The sequence below is a fragment of the Toxotes jaculatrix genome, chromosome 20 (assembly GCF_017976425.1).
Source record: "Toxotes jaculatrix isolate fToxJac2 chromosome 20, fToxJac2.pri, whole genome shotgun sequence".
NCBI lineage: Eukaryota > Metazoa > Chordata > Actinopteri > Toxotidae > Toxotes > Toxotes jaculatrix.
Window position 1 is genome coordinate 1266833 of NC_054413.1, and position 18164 is coordinate 1284996.

At 43.8% G+C, this 18164-nt stretch overlaps 3 protein-coding genes across 5 annotated transcripts in view; all 3 read right to left on the reverse strand.

Annotated features, from left to right (window-relative positions):
* Nucleotides 1-15230, reverse strand: part of LOC121200363 (protein NLRC3-like) — a 567821-nt gene extending 552591 nt beyond the window's left edge. Inside the window, exons 1-7 of one of the 2 annotated variants that reach the window (XM_041065622.1) lie at nucleotides 15154-15230; nucleotides 14571-14720; nucleotides 14079-14198; nucleotides 13559-13794; nucleotides 11534-13328; nucleotides 10545-10721; nucleotides 7143-8028 (exon numbers count right to left, since the gene is read on the reverse strand). In XM_041065622.1, the coding sequence (XP_040921556.1) occupies nucleotides 8016-8028; nucleotides 10545-10721; nucleotides 11534-13328; nucleotides 13559-13794; nucleotides 14079-14198; nucleotides 14571-14720; nucleotides 15154-15176 (2514 nt within the window). In that variant the 5' untranslated portion in view covers nucleotides 15177-15230 and the 3' untranslated portion in view covers nucleotides 7143-8015. Of the gene's footprint in view, nucleotides 1-7142; nucleotides 8029-10544; nucleotides 10722-11533; nucleotides 13329-13558; nucleotides 13795-14078; nucleotides 14199-14570; nucleotides 14721-15153 lie in introns of those variants that run through there. The other variant, XM_041065621.1, reaches the window with a different exon arrangement.
* On the reverse strand, nucleotides 216-6700 carry ssr1 (signal sequence receptor, alpha). Its single transcript, XM_041065752.1, has 9 exons — nucleotides 6560-6700; nucleotides 5245-5378; nucleotides 4982-5078; nucleotides 4746-4849; nucleotides 4455-4613; nucleotides 4217-4293; nucleotides 4036-4114; nucleotides 3379-3472; nucleotides 216-2223 (listed from the first exon to the last, which is right to left on the reverse strand). The coding sequence occupies exons 1-9, from the start codon at nucleotides 6627-6629 to the stop codon at nucleotides 2156-2158; spliced, it is 882 nt and encodes a 293-aa protein (XP_040921686.1). The 5' UTR covers nucleotides 6630-6700; the 3' UTR covers nucleotides 216-2155.
* A 1908-nt stretch (nucleotides 15231-17138) lies between the features above and the next one.
* The window catches only part of nebl (nebulette), a 52394-nt gene continuing 51368 nt past the window's right edge, over nucleotides 17139-18164 (reverse strand). For both annotated transcript variants that reach the window (XM_041065755.1, XM_041065756.1), the window contains 2 exons: nucleotides 18016-18146; nucleotides 17139-17315 (listed from right to left, as the gene is read on the reverse strand). In XM_041065755.1, the coding sequence (XP_040921689.1) occupies nucleotides 17139-17315; nucleotides 18016-18146 (308 nt within the window). The remainder of the gene's footprint in view (nucleotides 17316-18015; nucleotides 18147-18164) is intronic.

Below are 18164 nucleotides of genomic sequence, written 5' to 3' on the forward strand. Positions count from 1 at the left end.
TAAACGAATTAAAGCTGAATCCTCAGTTTACCCAGAACAGAACGGTTTCCAGCAGACGGCTTGTTTCTGGTTAAATCTCTTCTGAACACACGTTCATTTAGAGCTGAATCTTTTCCTCATCTCTTTGAACAGTAGTTTAACTACAGATAATTCACTTGCCACTGAAATTATTCTAAACGATCTGTTTTTGAAAACACTCACGAAAACAGGCGGCCTACAGCAAATCATCAAAGTTTATTTTCCTGCACATTTAAAAGCAAATAAAAGTATAAGCTTGTATCTATGAATGTCAGCCCCATCATCAAAACAAAAAAAAAAAAACAGACACATCAGCTCAGGTCTCTGTGCATCGAGCCTCTGCAGCCTCCTGAACTCTCAGAGCTTCACTGAAAACCAGAGGCCTGCAGGCTCCTGCAGGGGCCAGTCACTGACGCCCCCTAGTGGTAACAAAGACATACAGTATACAAACCCCCCCTCCCCCATCGAAGCCCAATGTGCCGCTCAAATAAATTAGCTCGGTAATTTTACCCTCACATCGGCCAGTATTTACACCAGTGCTTCACCCAGTTCAACAGTTTTACAAACGGAAAAAGAAAAAAAAGGAAAATTGTTTTTCTGATTTTGAAAAAGCTGCGTGAGGACAGAAGCCAGAGATAAACGAAGACAAGAGAGAAACAGAGAAACCCAAACTGCTCAGCTCGTTCATGATCAGCCTGTCTTCACCCGTCCTCTGCCCCAGAGACACAGCATGTCCACCAGCACCGGCTCCACCCAGGCTTCAAACTTAGGCTGTCGGAGTTAAAGATGTTCAGCTCTGGCAGCACAAAGCGCTGCTGTACTTTCCCAGAGTTTAAAGTTAAAGTTCTCGTTTTGACTGAAAAGTCCAAACAGCACAAAACCCAACGATGTTCAAACGGATACCGCAGAGGAATGAGAAGTCAAACACTCACTGATCGATCGATCGATCGATCGGTTCAGCTGTTCTGGGATCATTCCTAAATGTGACATGAAAAAAATCTTAAACATCTGAGTAATAGAAAAATAAGACAACGTCCATCTCTGTTGACGGTTTCACAAAACTCCACCCAGCTGGACTCAGACGTCCTGACGGACCACTGAGGTTGGGTCATCACAACAAAACCACACACAGTGAGCGTTTATGTTCTTCCAAGCTCCGTTTGATTCATGTGTTCATGGTTTGACTTTATTATAAAACTTTATTAGAGCTCCACATTTTATCCCTAACCCACAAACCAACAGCTGATCCCTCAGGTAGTGTGATCAGTGCAGAGAACCGAGCAGAGGAAGGACAGAAGCAGACGGACGGAGCAGCTGGAGCGGAGCGGACACACACTACAAATCCAAAATGTCCAAACACAATCTACTGATGCAAAACTACACTGAGAAAACAAACAAAGACACAACCTGCATGTGTTACCGTGGCTCCATTCCACACCAGGGCTGCGACTAACCGCTGATTTCATTATTAACTCAGCTGGAAAACTTACTGTCGGTTAATCAGTCGACAAACTGGAAACGTGTTTCCATGACGACTCCAGAGAACCAGAGGTGATTCCAAACTTTACCCTTTCTGCTCAAACAGGGACAAAGACTGATGCTGGTTCATTTCCTGTAAATCAGTTAATCCACTAATGATTTCAGCCCAGGACCAAAGTGAGAGGTAACGAAAAACAAACAAAAACAAAAACAATCAAACTGTCAACGATCACATCAGCAGGTATCTGTAAAGAAAACCAACAACCTCCTCGACACCTGTTTAAGGATGAGCATCACTTCTCTCCCTCTGCGACAGCGTCAGAAAACAAATCATTCAACAAAAAAAGGGCTGTGTTGTTTGTGTGTGTTTGTGTGTGTGTGTTTGTGTGTGAGTGTTTGTGTGTGTTTGTGTGTGTGTGTGTGTGTGTGTGAGTGTTTGTGTGTGTTTGTGTGTGTGTGTGTGTGTGTGTGTGTGTGTGAGTGTGTGTATTCAACAGTTTTAAGCTGAAAGTAGAGAGCCAGCCGCTGCTGTGCTTGGCACTGGTCAAAGTTTCTCAGTAGAGGCGGCAGGGTGCGCTTGATGCGGCGCTCACAGCGCCCCTCCTCCTCTCACACAGATGGGTGGGTGAAGTCCTGTCGCCGTGGCGTCGGGCGCCCGTCACTCGTCTGAGCCGGCCGAGCGCTTCTGGCTCCTTTTGCGAGGAGATCGTCTTGGAGATGCTTTGTCTGGAGAAGGAAAGGAAACACTGTGAGCAATGGATTTAAACTAACAAATAAAATACCAGGAGCAAAAAAAGAAAACGGACGATCCTGGAGGACGGGATCGTTCCACGTCTCCAGCCCACATGAGCTCCTTCATCTTAACCAACATGGATAAATGTTTAATAATGATACGGAGCTGAGAGAACACTGATCAGATCAGAGCATCATTCAGGAGAGGGAACCAACTGCAACAGTCCAACACCAGCATTTAGACTTCAGTGAGAAGGAAACCTCAGTGTTACACACACACACTCACACACACACACACACACAGACACACACACACAGACACACACACACACACACACACACACACACACACACACACACGACGTGAAGCAGACCTCACCTCTGCGACTCTGCACTGAAGACGCAGGAAAGCGTGACAGCGAGGAAGAAGAGAAAAAAAGAAAGAAGCAGGTGAGTGATCTTCATGCACAGCGGAGGTTAAAGTTCATTCAGAAACAGGTGAAGCAGGAACAGGACAGAAACACAGAGAAACAGAGGGACGCTGTTCGCTTCATCACAGACAGGTTTATTCAACACGTGGCTTCGTCTTCGTCCTTTTTTTGGATTTAAAAAAATCTGGACCAGTTTTTGTTCTTTGAGCAGGAAAATAAAAAAAACTAATTCCCTGTTCAATGTTAAAAAAACTCATTTTAAAATAATACAATAAGCTGTCTGAGTTATTGTTCTGAAAACAGTAAACACACATTTGTGTAAGTACTGAGGTTGAATATGGAGCCGTGCCACAGACAGAGGTCAAGTTAAACTCTTCACCCGACAACAACCATGTTTAAGATTGTTTGAATCTCTGAAAGTTTGATTTTCATAGTGAAGTGAAAGCAGAGGTCGTCTGCACGGTACAGAAAACACAAAGATCTAAAATTATCCTGCGGTGCCACAGAAACAGGTGGCCAGTTACGGTTTTCAGTTCACTACATGTACTAAATAAAATCACAACATATAAAACCATCCACACATTTAAAAACTGAGGTGCAATCTAACATGAAAGACATACTGTCCTGGCTGAGACAGACGTGTGAGTGTGCAGCACGTAGTCTGAGTGTGGTGTGTGTGGGACAGACGAGCCGTGAAGGACGTGTGACGGGTACGTACTGATCTGGTTGAGTGTTTCCTGGGGGATCCAGCTCAGGTCGACGTCGTTGTGGCTCGAAGTTCCCATTTCCACCTTTGGAGCCGGACGCCTCCTCTGTACACAGTAACACACACACACACACACACACACACACACACACACACACACACACAGAGTAAGAAGCCAGGCGTGTACATTCAGTGTTTCCTGTGACCTGAAACTAAACCTGACTTCAGTGAAACTATTTTTTAAAATGTCTTCTTATCAAATTATTCTTTCTGTATTCATATATGAGCTTGCTGGTATTTTATCTTCAAAAATGTCAAATAAAGGTGAAACGAGACCGTGTTGATGTCCTGAAATGACTTAAACCAACAGAGTAAAAACAGACTGTATCTACTGACACACACAGACGACCCACATCCCAAAATACAAGAGGCTGCAGCCAGGGACTGGAAAGTTTCCTTAATAAGTTGGTCATGTAATTAATTAACTGACTAATCATTTCAGCTCTACTTATTTTACAACAGAAATTCACAAGCTCACAAGCAAAACAGGAGAAAAGGATAAAGAGCAGAAAAACAAGAAGTGTGCATGTGATTAAAGTACAAGAAACAATCTGCAAAAATAGCGTATTTACAACCTAAAAAAAAGGATTATAGAAAAAATGACTGTACCTTTCTGGACTCCAGCAGCTGGTGAAGGCCTACAATGACCAGCAGCCCGAGGCCTGACAGGAAGACGTACATGAAGATCCTGGGAGAGAAGAGGAGGGACGAGGAGAAAGGGAGAACAGGGTGAGTAGATAAAGGTGGAAAGGACAGAAGCAAACGAGGGAGCCAAAAGTCATTGACTTACGTCTCTCCGTCTAATCCGTCTTCTTTCTCAGTGATGGTGACGGTCTGGTTGAACACGGCATCCTGGAAAATGTTTCCCTGCAGAGAGGAAGAGAAAAAAAAACAGGTTAAGAACTCAGAGACAAGAAAGAGAAAGGGAGAGACAGGAGGGAGGGACAGGGGAGAGGAAAGGAGAGAGAAACAGCAGACAGTGGACACAGGTCAGAGGTCAGACACGAGCAGGTGAGTGTGACACTTACGCTGCTGTCCTTGTAGTTGAGGTTGATGACGAGCCCAAATGGCCGCCCTCCCATCGGCTCAGCGGGGATGAAGGAGTATTCGAAGGTGGCCTGTCTGCTGGGGGGAACCACAGTGCCGAGCTGCAGAGCGGTGAAGTTCTGGATGTAGAACTGGTAATCCTGACCAAGCAGAACAGAACCAGGTCAGACTGAGCAGGAATCAGGACTGATCAGAGCTCAACCATCAACCTGAACATATCATTTTATTTGTGGTGGCTTTTGTTAGACCCAGACAGGCGAGGATTTCTGTACCTGTGGGTAACGGAAAGAAGCATCCAGAGACTCCACGATGAAGTTCTCTGATCCCTTGTTGGTGAAGCCAAGCAGGAACTTGACAATGTTGTTGGCTGGGAAGTCTGAAGACACACAAAGATATGGATCAGACAGGGTTCACCCTGTACCAGCACTGCCACACAGCAAAAACACCACTGCTGCTGCACAACATGTAGAAATCACACAGCAACAGGAGGCAGAAGACTGAGAGCTACCTTCTCCTTTGACAAACAGGATGGTGGTATCAGCATTCGGGGAAGCCTTCATCTCTCCAACCAACGCTTCCTCCTCTTCATCTTCTTTTTCTTCTGTCTGGACAGAAACACGTGCAGGTTTATTTTCACATTCATTATCAATAAACCTTGAGATTGAAGTTTGGTCTTCAGGTGAGCAACAAACCAAACCGCTCAGATATTCTGCTCATGGTGATAAAAACAGACAAACACATCAAAGACTCTTATCTGATGTAATCACTCACCAATTCCGCATTATCATCGTCTTCCACTTCTGCCTCGTCATCCTCATCCTCTGCTGTCACATCATCCACAACATCTTCATCCACAGCCTCAGCCTCCTCGTCCTCAGTCAGATCCTGGGCACTGACCACCGGCCCTGACGGGTGGGAAACAGGGCTCATCAGTAAAAGCACAACTTTTTTTAAAATTCTTTTTATTTTATTTGTTAGATCAGAAACAGTGAGACTGATTCATGATCTGATCTGTCCTCTGTGGAGTCATGTAGATCCTAAGATGTTCAGCACTTGCAGCAGAGCTTCTTAGTATCAAAAATACAAGAGAAAACATAAGTCCAGCAAGAAATACAATCTCTGCCTGCAGCTGCTCCCCGTGGCTGTCTGACTTTACATCTCTGACTAAAATAAACTGACAGAAACTCAACTTTTTGATGTGAAAGTCCAACATTGGACCAACTAACAAACCACAGGCTGCAATCACAGCCAACATTACACAGCTGACAAAATCCGCTGCCAGTGCCCACCGTGAGACTGCTGGATTCCTTTTTAATACCACACAGAAAGCAGACCAAAGTATGAAAGACAACAATAAAAATGAGTGGGTACAATATGGACTAGAATTATACACCGAGTGCACTTCTGAACTGACGTGTTATATCACATTACAATACATAGTAAATCCTCCTAATATTACCAATTAATCAGTAAACACAACGTGGACGCGGATAAACAGCAGAAAGTGAAGCAATAGCACCAATTTAACATGAGAGGTCTGATAAATTTAATCAAATCAAACTGAATGAAGGCAGAATTAAAATAACAGGCTGTAAGATCGCTGCCTGCTGCGTGTGCTGGCCGAACAAAGGTGACATTACCCAGTTTAATGCAGCCTCTATAAGAGTATTGAATACTGCCGATATTATATGTAGTCAAAAAAGAGTTCGGACTTCACCAAAAAATAAGAGTTTAACTTGCTATGTGTCCGTTAGCAGAGCCACTTAGCTTCCCGGCTAGCAGCTAACCTGCAGACAGTAAGGACACGTCAGTCTAACAGGCGGACACACTATGCTCATGAAGCTAACACTAAACTACATACAACGAAAACGGGGATCTAAAAAACAAATGATAATGGCATAAAATAAATGATAACGAAGAAGCGAGTAATTTTTATATGTTACTTTCAGCTAGCACATGTCAAAGGGGGAACGGCCTTTTTTTCCAGAGTGGCTAGTTAGCTGCTAACACTAGCATGCACACGCCAACTAGCTTATTAAATACTCCATTTACTTAGTCGGCGTAAGCAACCGTGGCACACGCTTACCTTTGATGAGGATAGCCGCCGGGAAGGATAACAGCGCTAACAACAGCAGTTTGGGTAGAAATTTCAACATTTTGAAGTCGAAATCAGTGCGTTCTCATTCAGCGTCGGTCAGACAGTCAGGCTGCGTGCGCCTCCGTTCCGCTTCCGTTACAACTCCTACTACGCATGCGCAAAACACTACGCTTAGTACGCGTTGTGGTGAAGTTTGTCCGTCCTTTAATTGTGTCTCTCGTGGTTTGCTACGAGACAGCCAGGCGTCGTAGACCTAGCTAAATGCGGTCAACATGAGGTTAGGTTGAGGTTTATCACGAAAGAAGACTCGTTTGGGTTGGGGATAAGTTCAGGTTTAGGGTAACAGGAAGCACAAATCGATCGGGAAACAGATGTCGCCACAACACCGGAACTGAAGGCTGCTCGGAAAAGCACAATTAAAACATTTTTATGCCTTGACCTCTCATTTAAAAGCCATGAAGTGAAATAAATTCTCAGTATTTAGCGCTCTGACTCTTTGTATTAATGTTGGTGATACTGATGTTTTAAACCAAGTTTTATTAAATTCTGATTACACTTAATTATTGCAACATGGAGTCAGTGCGACAGAACTCATTCCTCATTTATTATGTTCACTGCAGACAATATTGCGTCCACCCAGTTAACGCATTCAGCGAGGAAACAAGAGGAAAGGGTGAAAGTACCAAAGCATCATGTTAGTTATTACCAAGTTGTTAATGCATCATTTGTTCATGAACACCATTACTCACCGCCATTCAACATAATTATATTTGTCAAACAATATTTACACCACTGAGGCTGTGTGAGACTCAGACTCTTGAGCTTAATTTCCTGGAGCTTTTGACTCTTTTTCCATTTTACACTGGATTTCAAAATTTAGTGGAAAGCACAATGATCGAACCCTTGACCTCAAAACTTCCCAGTAATATTCTGATTCCTTGAGCCATTACATGAGAACCATTTAAGTTTTTAGACCATTTGTGTCAAATGGTAAATGGTCTCTTTAAAAGCTTGAAATACAAATTGATATGTATGATCTGTATTTTTAGACCATTCGAGTCCTTACTTTGGCAGTTGGACGTCAGAAAGCAGTCCTCCAATTCCCTGAGCTATATAGTTAGCAGGATAAAAAAAACATTTGTGCTGTGTTAACTGTTAGTTAGTAACACTGTTAAACTATGAAGGATGGAGCAGCAGCAGAGCAGTCCAGATACACTGATGATCCTCTGTCAGATCACACAGGGATGATGGACTTGGCACCGTGTCTGACAGTGCAGCACTGAGTCGTCTCCACTTCCTCTGGTTCCTCTGTGAGTCTCTGCTGCATGAAGCTCTCCTCTCCACTCTACCTCCCAGTAACATGGACCAGTCAGAGCCTCTCTAACACACACACACACACACACACACACACACACACAGTCCTCTTCACTCTCCTGTACAAAGATCACCACTTCCATCTGTAGAGAGAAGGAGACAGAGAACAGAGGAGATAAATCAGTGTTTCCAGAGACTCACTTCATCAGCACATCCAGTATAAAGGGCAGCAGGGCTGCTTTGGCTGCTCTGATTGTCCTCTGTGTCTCTGTCTTTCTGTCCAATCCTGAAGCCTGTCCCCGTTCTCCTCTCACAGCTTCACTGAGAAGGTTGGAGGTTTACAGGAAACACTGGACCTTTGCTTTGATACCGACTGTGTTTAGTACAATACAGCTGAAAGCAGCATGGACTGACTCCAACCCTCTACTGACCTCAGAGTCTGCAGTCCACAGTCTGGACTCTTCACAAGATCATACAGATCCTTCAGGTCTGAATCCTGCAGGTTGTTGTCTCTCAGCTCCAGCTCTCTCAGATGGGAGGGGTTGGACTTCAGAGCTGAGGCCAGAGAAGCACAGCTGATCTCTGACAAACTGCAGTTGTTCAACCTGAATAAAGAATAAAAGATGTGAGTGTAGGAGACAAAGTTCCTGCTTGAAAGCGTTGAGTGTTTCATCATCTGTTCAGAGCTGAAGAAGGTTGAGAATGTACAAGTTTGGAAAATGGAAACTCCAAACACCTGAACCAACAGGATGCAGCTTAAAAACAGTCAGATACTAAAAGTCAAACACAGCTGTCTGTCATTCTGCCAACTGAGTTCAAATATTTAATGTGGTAAAACTTATTTAAAGTGATAAAACAAACAGATACTGAACTTGTTATCATGACACATTGGGTCTGAATATTTCAGTCAGTACAAACATTACAGAGCCTGATCAAAGTGCTGGAACCATCAGCTACTGATGATATATTTGTTATTGTCTGATAGATTCAGAGAGTTGTTGTTGTTACTGTTATTTCTGTAACTCCACTTACAACAACCTGTACAGCTGATAACACCTCATCCACACTGTCACCTTCTCTGTGGACATTTTTCTGTCTCTGTCTCTCATGTGACAGAACATCAGATGTAGTTAGTAGCTAACTAGTTATCTGGGAAGATGACGTCCCTGTTCTGGACCCTGCCTACAAACCTCTGATTGGTCGATTGTTTCTCCAGCTGAGGGAGAAAGATGTCAATCATCACAACATCAGACCTGTTTGAATGACTGAGCTGATCAGAGATGTGAGCAACAACTTTCACATCATATTCATCTCAGCACACAACTAAGACATGGAGTCTGACCTCAGAGTCTCCAGTCCACAGTCTGGACTCTGCAGAAAACCACACAGATCCTTCAGTCCTGAATCCTGCAGCTTGTTGGAGCTCAGCTCCAGGTGTCTGAGATGGGAGGGGTTGGACTTCAGAGCTGAGGACAGAGAAGCACAGCTGCTCTCTGACAAACTGCAGAACCTCAACCTGAATAGAGAATAAAACATGTAATGTTAGAGGAGACAGATGTTTTCATTCAAGTCTCAGAGTTTAGAAAACCTGACCCCAACAGGACGCAGGTTAAAAACATTAAAATACATAAAGTGAAAAAGAGCTCTCTTAACTTCAACTTGCTGCTTCATTAAAGACATAGTGTCACGATCAGTTCACATGAAGCTGAGTTTACTAAGAGCAGGTAATTTAGGGGAATAAATCTGTGAGTAAAGGATTTTTTATTTCTGTAACTCCACTTACAACAACCTGTACAGCTGCTAACATCTCATCCACACTGTCACCTTCTCTGTGGACATTTTTCTGTCTCTGTCTCTCATGTGACAGAACATCAGATGCAGTTAGTAGCTAACTAGTTATCTGGGAAGATGACGTCCCTGTTCTGGATCCTGCCTACAAACCTCTGATTGGTCGGTTGTTTCTCCAGCTGAGGGAGAAAGATGTCAATCATCACAACATCAGACCTGTTTGAATGACTGAGCTGATCAGAGATGTGAGCGACAACTTTCACATCATATTCATCTCAGCACACAACTAAGACATGGAGTCTGACCTCAGAGTCTCCAGTCCACAGTCTGGACTCTGCAGAAAACCACACAGATGCTTCAGTCCTGAATCCTGCAGCTTGTTGAAGTTAAGCTCTAGGTGTCTCAGATGGGAGGGGTTTGACTTCAGAGCTGAGACCAGAGAAGCACAGCTGATCTCTGACAAACTGCAGGGACCCAACCTGAATAAAGAATAAAAAATGTAAATAAAAATCATTGATAATCCAATCAGATGTGTCCTAATCAATGAGTCTCTGTCAAAAATGAGTGAACTGAGTTTATTCTTCTCTTATTGTAGATCATCACAATTCCATCTTTAATTTCTGAAAGAAAAGTTAAAAGATTCTGAATCTGCAGAGAAATGTGAGATTTATGCAAACATAAATTACAATCCAAAATTACTTTCACTGCAAAATAAGACGGAGAGCTACCATGCGAAATGCAAAACATGTGATGGAAAGTGCTGTAACTTCAACTTTTAGGGAGTGGTAAAGCATCATGTCCTTGTTCTTCACAAAGGACATGAACTGGATAAAAACAGAACAACTACAATACCTCCACTCAGTCAACTGACCTCAGAGTCTCCAGTCTACAGTTTGGACTCTCCAGTCCAGCAGACAGCAGCTTTCCTACAGAATCTTGCAGATCAATGTTTTCACTCAGGTCCAGTTCTCTCAGATGGGAGGGGTTGGACTTCAGAGCTGAGACCAGAACTTCACAGTGAGTCTGTGAGAGTCCACAGCCAGGAAGTCTGTGATTAGAGAACATATAAAGCCTGTTGTTAGAAACGGAAATAATGATTAATGACTCAAAGTTTCTTTTATAATATCTGATTTCAGGGTTAAAAGAAGAACATCACTAAAAACCAGAGTCAAATTCCATGTATGCACAAACATACTTGGTCAACAAAACAAGCATCATCACTCTAACAATGAACAATGATAACAAAGCCTTACAATAGACTGTACCATTGTTTACAGACCTGTAAATAATTATTTTTCTACGCGTCAGACTATATGACATTTGTTATCAACATTTTTCTCACATGAAAGCAGGGGAGACATAACAGATTCATGTTTTATGTACTGATCTCCCTGTTGTTTCAGAGAATCTGTATGTTAGAGGCAATAATTTGTAATTCTTGCTGTGTAGAATAATTATGATATGACCATGACAAATTCCTGCATAAAGGCGAGGACATATAGACAGAGTCAAATCTATGTAAAACAGAGAGCTTGCATGGCAGGACAAACACTGAGGCTGTTGCTTTACACATTTTTTTTCTATTTCATTTTATATTGTTTACAATCTGTAGTGTTTTTAGAATTTACATTGTGTGTAATGTTTAATCATTCACTGTGGACAGCAAAGTAAGAATTTCATTGTACAGGGAAACATGTTTCCTCACTGTGCACATGACAATAAACACTTTGACTTGACTACACATCATGCCTCTGATTCTGGAGTCACCCACAAAAACTGTTTTCATTAACATTAACTTATATTAAACCACTAACCACTGATCTTGTTATTGATCATATTATTGATCACGTTTGGACTCACCGAGCCTTTCTGCAGTTCCTCACAGCTGGAATCAACCTCAGTTGTCCCTCCTCTGATGTCTTGTACTTGTTCAGGTCCAACTCATCCAGAACCTCCTCTGACATCTGCAGCATGTAGGCCAGAGCTGAGCAGTGGACCTCAGAGAGTTCCTTCTTTGATCTGTTCTCTGACTTCAGGAACTCTTGGATCTCCTGATGTACTGAGAGGTCGTTCATCTCCATCAGACAGTGGAAGATGTTGATGCTTCTGTCAGGAGAGACTTTTGTCTTGATGTCCTTCAGGTTGTTGATGGCTCTCTGGATGGTCTCTGGACTGGTCTCTGTCTGACCCAGCAGGCCTCCTAAGAGTCTCTGGTTGGACTCCAGACAGAGGCCATGAAGTAAGCGAACAAACAGGTCCAGGTGGCCATTTTTACTTTTGAAGGATTTCTCCGTGGCTCCAATCAGGAAGGCCTCCAGAGATGGGTCATTGGGCTTGTAGTAGTTTCCCAGGAAGTCCTTCAGTACCTCTCTCTTCCTGTTGGTGACACAGTGGAACATGTAGACTGCAGCCAGAAACTCCTGAATGCTCAGATGAACAAAGCAGTAGACAGTTTTCTGGAAGATCACACTCTCTCTTTTGAAGATCTGTGTACAAACTCCTGAGTAAACCGAGGCCTCTGTGACATCAAGACCACACCGCTCCAGGTCTTCTTGGTAGAACATGATGTTTCCTGTCTCCAGATGTTCAAACGCCAGCCTCCCCAGCTTCAGAAGAACGTCCCTGTCAGCCTCCATCAGCTCCCGTGGACTGGTCTCATGTCCTCCATCATACTTGTGCTTCTTCCTGTTTGTCTGAACCAGCAGGAAGTGTGAGTACAGGTCAGTCAGGGTCTTGGGCAGCTCTCCTCTCTGCTCTGTGGTCAACATGTGCTCCAGAACTGTAGCAGAGATCCAGCAGAAGACTGGGATCTGACACATGATGTGGAGGCTCCTGGACGTCTTGATGTGTGAGATGATTCTGCTGGACAGCTCTTCATCACTGGATCTCCTCCTGAAGTACTCCTCCTTCTGGGCGTCGGTGAAGCCTCGTATTTCTGTTACCCTGTCCACACACGTAGGAGGGATCTGATTGGCCGCCGCCGGTCGGGAAGTTATCCAGACCAGAGCCGAGGGAAGCAGATTCCCCCGGATGAGGTTTGTCAGCAGCACGTTGACCGATGACTCCTGTGTGACGTCAGACACGACCTCCCTGCTGCTGAAATCCAGTGAAAGTCTGCTTTCATCCAGGCCGTCAAAGATGAACAAGACTTTCCAGACAGCGAGCTTCTCTGCTGGGACCTTCTGTAATGTTGGATGGAAAACATGGAGCAGCCTGAGGAGACTGTACTGCTCATCTCTGACCAAGTTCAGCTCCCTGAACGAAAGCAGAACCAGCAGACTCACGTCTTGGTTTTCCGAGCCCTCGGCCCAGTCCAGACTGAACTTCTGCACTGAGAAGGTTTTTCCAACGCCAGCGACGCCGTTGGTCAGGACGACTCTGATGCGTCTCTGTTGCTCAGGTAAGGCTTTAAAGATTTGGTGGCACCTGATTGGAGCGTCATGGAGGGTCTTCATCTTGGAAACAGTCTCCAGCTGCTTCACCTCATGTTGGGTATTAACCTCTTCACTCTGTCCCTCTGTGATGTAGAGCTCAGTGTAGATCCTGTTGAGGAGGGTTCCACTTCCTGTTTGATCAGTTCCTTCAGTCACACGTTCACATCTCCTCCTCAGACTGATCTTATGTTCATCTAAACCCTCCTGCAGACCACCATCTGCTGAAAGACAAGAGACAATGTCAGACTAAAGAAAGACAATGTGAGAACCTGCTGATTCTTTTCATCAGCTCCATAAAAACTAAAGACAAGCAAAGAAAAGCTTTTTCATTTTCTGCTGTTTCTGATCATCTTCAATGCCAAAGCTGTATGATAGAACAAATGACAGTGTATAAAAGCACAGCTCCTGTTTTCAGACATGATGCCATCAGCAGACACAGCTACAGTCTTACTTTGTACAGAGCTGCTCTGACTGGCTGTCTGCGGTCCAGGTCCTGATCTGGGTCTTTTTCCACACTGGGGACAGGGGGAGTCTCCTGATGGACCAGGCTGGTCCCAGTATGAGCTGATGCACTGTCTGCAGAACCAGTGTCCACAGCTGGTAGAGACTGGATCCTTCAGGACGTCCTGACACAAAGCACAGCAGGACAGCTGCTGGTCCACAGAGACACCTGTCCTCTTCTTCCCTCTGTGAAGACATTTCTTTATAACTAAAATGTCACAGTTACAGGTTGTCACTGTGTGGGCGGGTCTTAAGTAATACCACTAACATTAGAATGTTGTGCTTTATAAACAGAGTGTGTCTACATGTTTCTGTGTGTGTGTGTGTGTGTGTGTGTGTGTGTGTGTGTGTGTGTGTCCACAGAGTTTCATGGATCTGGTCCCTGGTCCCTGGTGTCTCTGTGTCTCCTTCAAATATGTCCAATAACTGAATCATCTTCAGGTCACTTCACAGTAGGAACAGTGTCTTACTTTGTGCCTGAGGGTCCAGGTTCATTACTGAAGAATAGAGGTTCACGTTTGGACCGGTCACTGTTCATAGAGGGACAGATGGATCCTGGAGACCCTGGTCTCAGTCTCTGGTCCTGACCTCTGCAAACACAAACATGTTTTATTCATATCAGGTGAATCAGTGATGAATCTTCTAATGAAGGACGTTTGTGGAGCTCTGAACACTCAAACTCCTGCTGCTGCTGTGAATGAGGAGCTTTGATGTCTGCAGCCGTCGTCTGAGATCAGATCACAGCTTCTCTATGTGACCAGCAGCCGTCAGAGAATCCAACAGGAAGAGGAGACGGAGGATTTCTCTTTGTCTCTGTCACTAAAACTTTCTCTGATTTTAGAGAAAATGTTTTAGTAGAAACTTTAAAATACAAACACAAAAATAACGAGAGAAGAAAAATGATCATTGGCAGTGGAAACTGAAAATGAGTTATATAAATGAGTTTGGATCAGTTCTCTTACTTTGTGTCTGAGGGTCCAGGTTCATTACTGAAGTCTAGAAGAAATCCTCTGGACTGGTCACTCTTCACAGATGGACAGATGGGTCCTGGAGACTCTGGTCTGTCCTCGTCTTCCATCACAGAAACACTCACCTTCTGACCCTCAGTCAGTCTGAGAGGAAAACACACACGACTGTGAGTTCATAAACACAAGAACGATTCCACAAGACTAACAGGAAGTAACGCACACACACATACACACACCCACACACACACACACACACACACACACACTAACAGAGGACACAGTGAAAGCAAAGCTCAGCTCTCCACCTCCTCAGTTTCCTTTCAGTCTGTGCTTGTTTTCTTGGGTTAGTTGTCGGTTTAATGTGAATTATTCAGCTCATCACTGCTCTGTGTCAAACTGTCCACTCTGCCTGAGACAACAGGAAGTACCACACACCATACGATTCCCTCCTTCCCTGTCCGTCTCTTTGTATGGACGGACGTTGGTCCTGACTCTTCTTCCCTCTACAGTCCACAGGGAGAAAACTGACTCACAGACTTTGACAGTAAAATAAGAATAATGTTGCATTAACACTCACCCTGCCTCAGCCTCAGGTTTCATTTGACTGCTGCGGCAATTCAAAATGGAGTTTGAGCTCAGAGACTGAACACTTTCACTTTCACTTTCAGCTGCTCCTCCTGTTTCCGTGTTGTCTAGCAGTCAGCTACTGAAGCTATAAGGCAGTTTATTGTGAAGAACTGAACCTTCCCCCGTTCAGCTGTGTTTATTAATGACTGTTCTGTGGAATATTTTGTGAACTGACCTATAATTCAGATTTATGAATCAGTTATTTCTGTGGTTATTCTACTGACTTTCGTGTTCTTACTGTGGTGTTGCTGAGTTGTTCTAGTATTTCAAACGCTAAGTGAGTACTGTACTGAAGAAGAACCATATTTCTGCTGACAAATCATTTGTTTTTATTTCTCCCGTTTGTAACACGCTGCAATAAACATGGAAAAAGAACATAACTGATATATAATTTGCAATAAAATGTAAATAAACTCTGTATAATCTGATGACATACAGACTAAATCAAAATCTTTACAATTAGAAGCCAAAAAAATCCTCAATGCTAGAAAATAAAAGTAAAAATGTAAAATGACACCAGGTGCCTCTTCCAAAATCAACACAATTAACACATGAATACTCAGTAAATCATATTCTATTGCATCTAGTATTTATGAAATCAAACATACAAAATGCGAAATACTCTCCAGCTAGAATGAAAACTCAAGGCTGAGTGAAGTTTTTATTCAGTACAAGACCTGGATGCAATCCACACAGCAAGACAACAAACCCTAAAAACACGACTTACTGGATACACACAGGTAAAAGAGTAAAACATATCTTTCCAAAACACAGACAGGAGCCAGGTATGAAAATAGTCTGCGACGTACAGGAATCTCAAGGCCTGACATACTCACACAGTCCGTTCAGACTTCAGTCCACATGAAGTGTTACCGTGTGTGGAGGCGACAGTTAAATTATCTGAACAGCACATGACGTGAAAACTTTTATTTATAGTTAAAAGTTAAAAAAAAAGAAAACGTTTGATACGAGAAACAGAAAGACACAGTGTGTTAGTTCATTCCTTTACAAACACAGAGGTTAGTGATGCTGTTCCACACTGAAGCTGTGTCATGTGATCTCTGTCTCAAAAACAAAACTACACTCGCCTCAACATGAAATAAAACTCAGGATAAATACATGATTAAACTTGAGAGAACTTTAAACCTTGTTTCTATTAAACTGTTATAATCATGAAGTCCTCCACTCATCCCTCTGCCCCCCCCCCCCCCCCCCCCCTTGGTTGCATCATTCCCCATGAAAAGCCAGTTTTCCTGCTAATTCTCAAACTCTTCTCTTAAAGACAGAAGTCAGACCTGAACGTTTTCCTTCCCCGTGTCCTCACTCTGCTCCTTTTCATTTCTCCACCAGTCGGTGTCGGTAGACCCCTCCTCCTCCCTAACCTTTCATACCTTCTCTCTTCATGCACCGTTCTCCTGTCATTCCCCCTCCAGTTGTAAAATGTGACATAACTTATCGCTGACATGCTAAATGTTTTTCTCACTGTTTCCTCCTCTCTAATGAAGAAACTCTCCACCCTCAGTCTCCTGCTGCCTGACATCAGCTGTGATGTTCAGTGTATTCCACATGTTATCTTGTAGAGAAGGATTGAAATGTTTGGGCCTGCATTTCCCAGAATGCCCTTCAATAAAACCCTCAAAAATGAAAAACGTTTGTGACCTTGTCTTGTAGCTGCGTTGCATTCTGGTCTTTCTGATGCTGAGAGACTGAAACTTGATATTGATTATTAAAGTTTAAGATGAGTGGATTATTTTCTCCATTCAGACTCAGTTTGCTGAAAACATCTGGACATGACGTCGCTCCTTGAAATGCAGAGAACATCAGCAGCTGGTTTTCTAACACTGAGGGTGGATGTTTTTTTATGTGACCCCTGCCTGACGGACAGCTCCTCTCTCTCTCTCCGCTCCTCCCTCCGTCCCTCCCTCCCTCCCTCCTCTAGTTGCAGCACTCCACGTAGTTTGCCGGCAGCATGCCGGACTTGCCGGTTCTCTGCACGGTTCCGTACATCCAGCCCTCGTCGATGGGCTGAGCGTTGATGATGACATCACCGTCCCTGAAGGAGACCTCATCGTGGTCCTGAGCAGCGTAGTCGTACAGCGCCCGGTAAACACGCTGCAAACAACACAGAGACAGTTAGAGATCATCAGGGCCGAAGCTTCAGTGTACATGTGCATATGTGTACATTTAAAGCTTGGTACAAAATAATCTGAGTCACAAGTAAATAAATAACAAGTACATTTGAAAAACAAACCAGCAAATCAATGAATATAATGACTGAACTAATCAAGGATCCAAACCTAAATATTTTATTAACGAAATAATGAGCTGGAGCTTCCATCAGTGTCAGGTCTGTGCTGTACCACATCTCACAGGAAGCCTTTATTGCTCCTGTGTCTGTATACGCTGTGATTTAGTGCCAACTTTTGTGCATCAGCCAGCGAGCACCGGGCTGGTGGCCATGGACCTGGAGCCAGCAGGCGTCATGTTTTTTCTTTTCTTTTTTTAAATATGAGAAGGCAGTCTGGAGGGGGCAGTGAATCAGCTTTTTTTCCCTAATCCAGCGAGTTTTAAAATCCTGGACAATAAAACGGTGAAGGAGAGAACTTATTTTTCAACCTGACGAATACAAATCCTGAACTGAGAACCAGGACAACAAAAATAAAATGCCCCAGGACGACTGTGCTGTGGGAAAACAATAGGTCTTAGATTTTAGTGCTGGTGGATGTTCTTCCATAGAAGAATCTTTTTTTTAAAGACAGAAATGCTAAGACAGGCGGACTCTGTGATGTGTGCACTGTGGACAGGAGAGTACCATGGTGGCTGAGTGCGGTGGAGAGGTGACGGATCTGACAGATGACATGCTGGTTTGGTGCATGTAGCCGTGATACTGCTGCTGCTGCTGCATGTGGACGCCCTGATGGTACGCTCCTGGAAGGACCGGAGCTGGATGAGAGACACGGG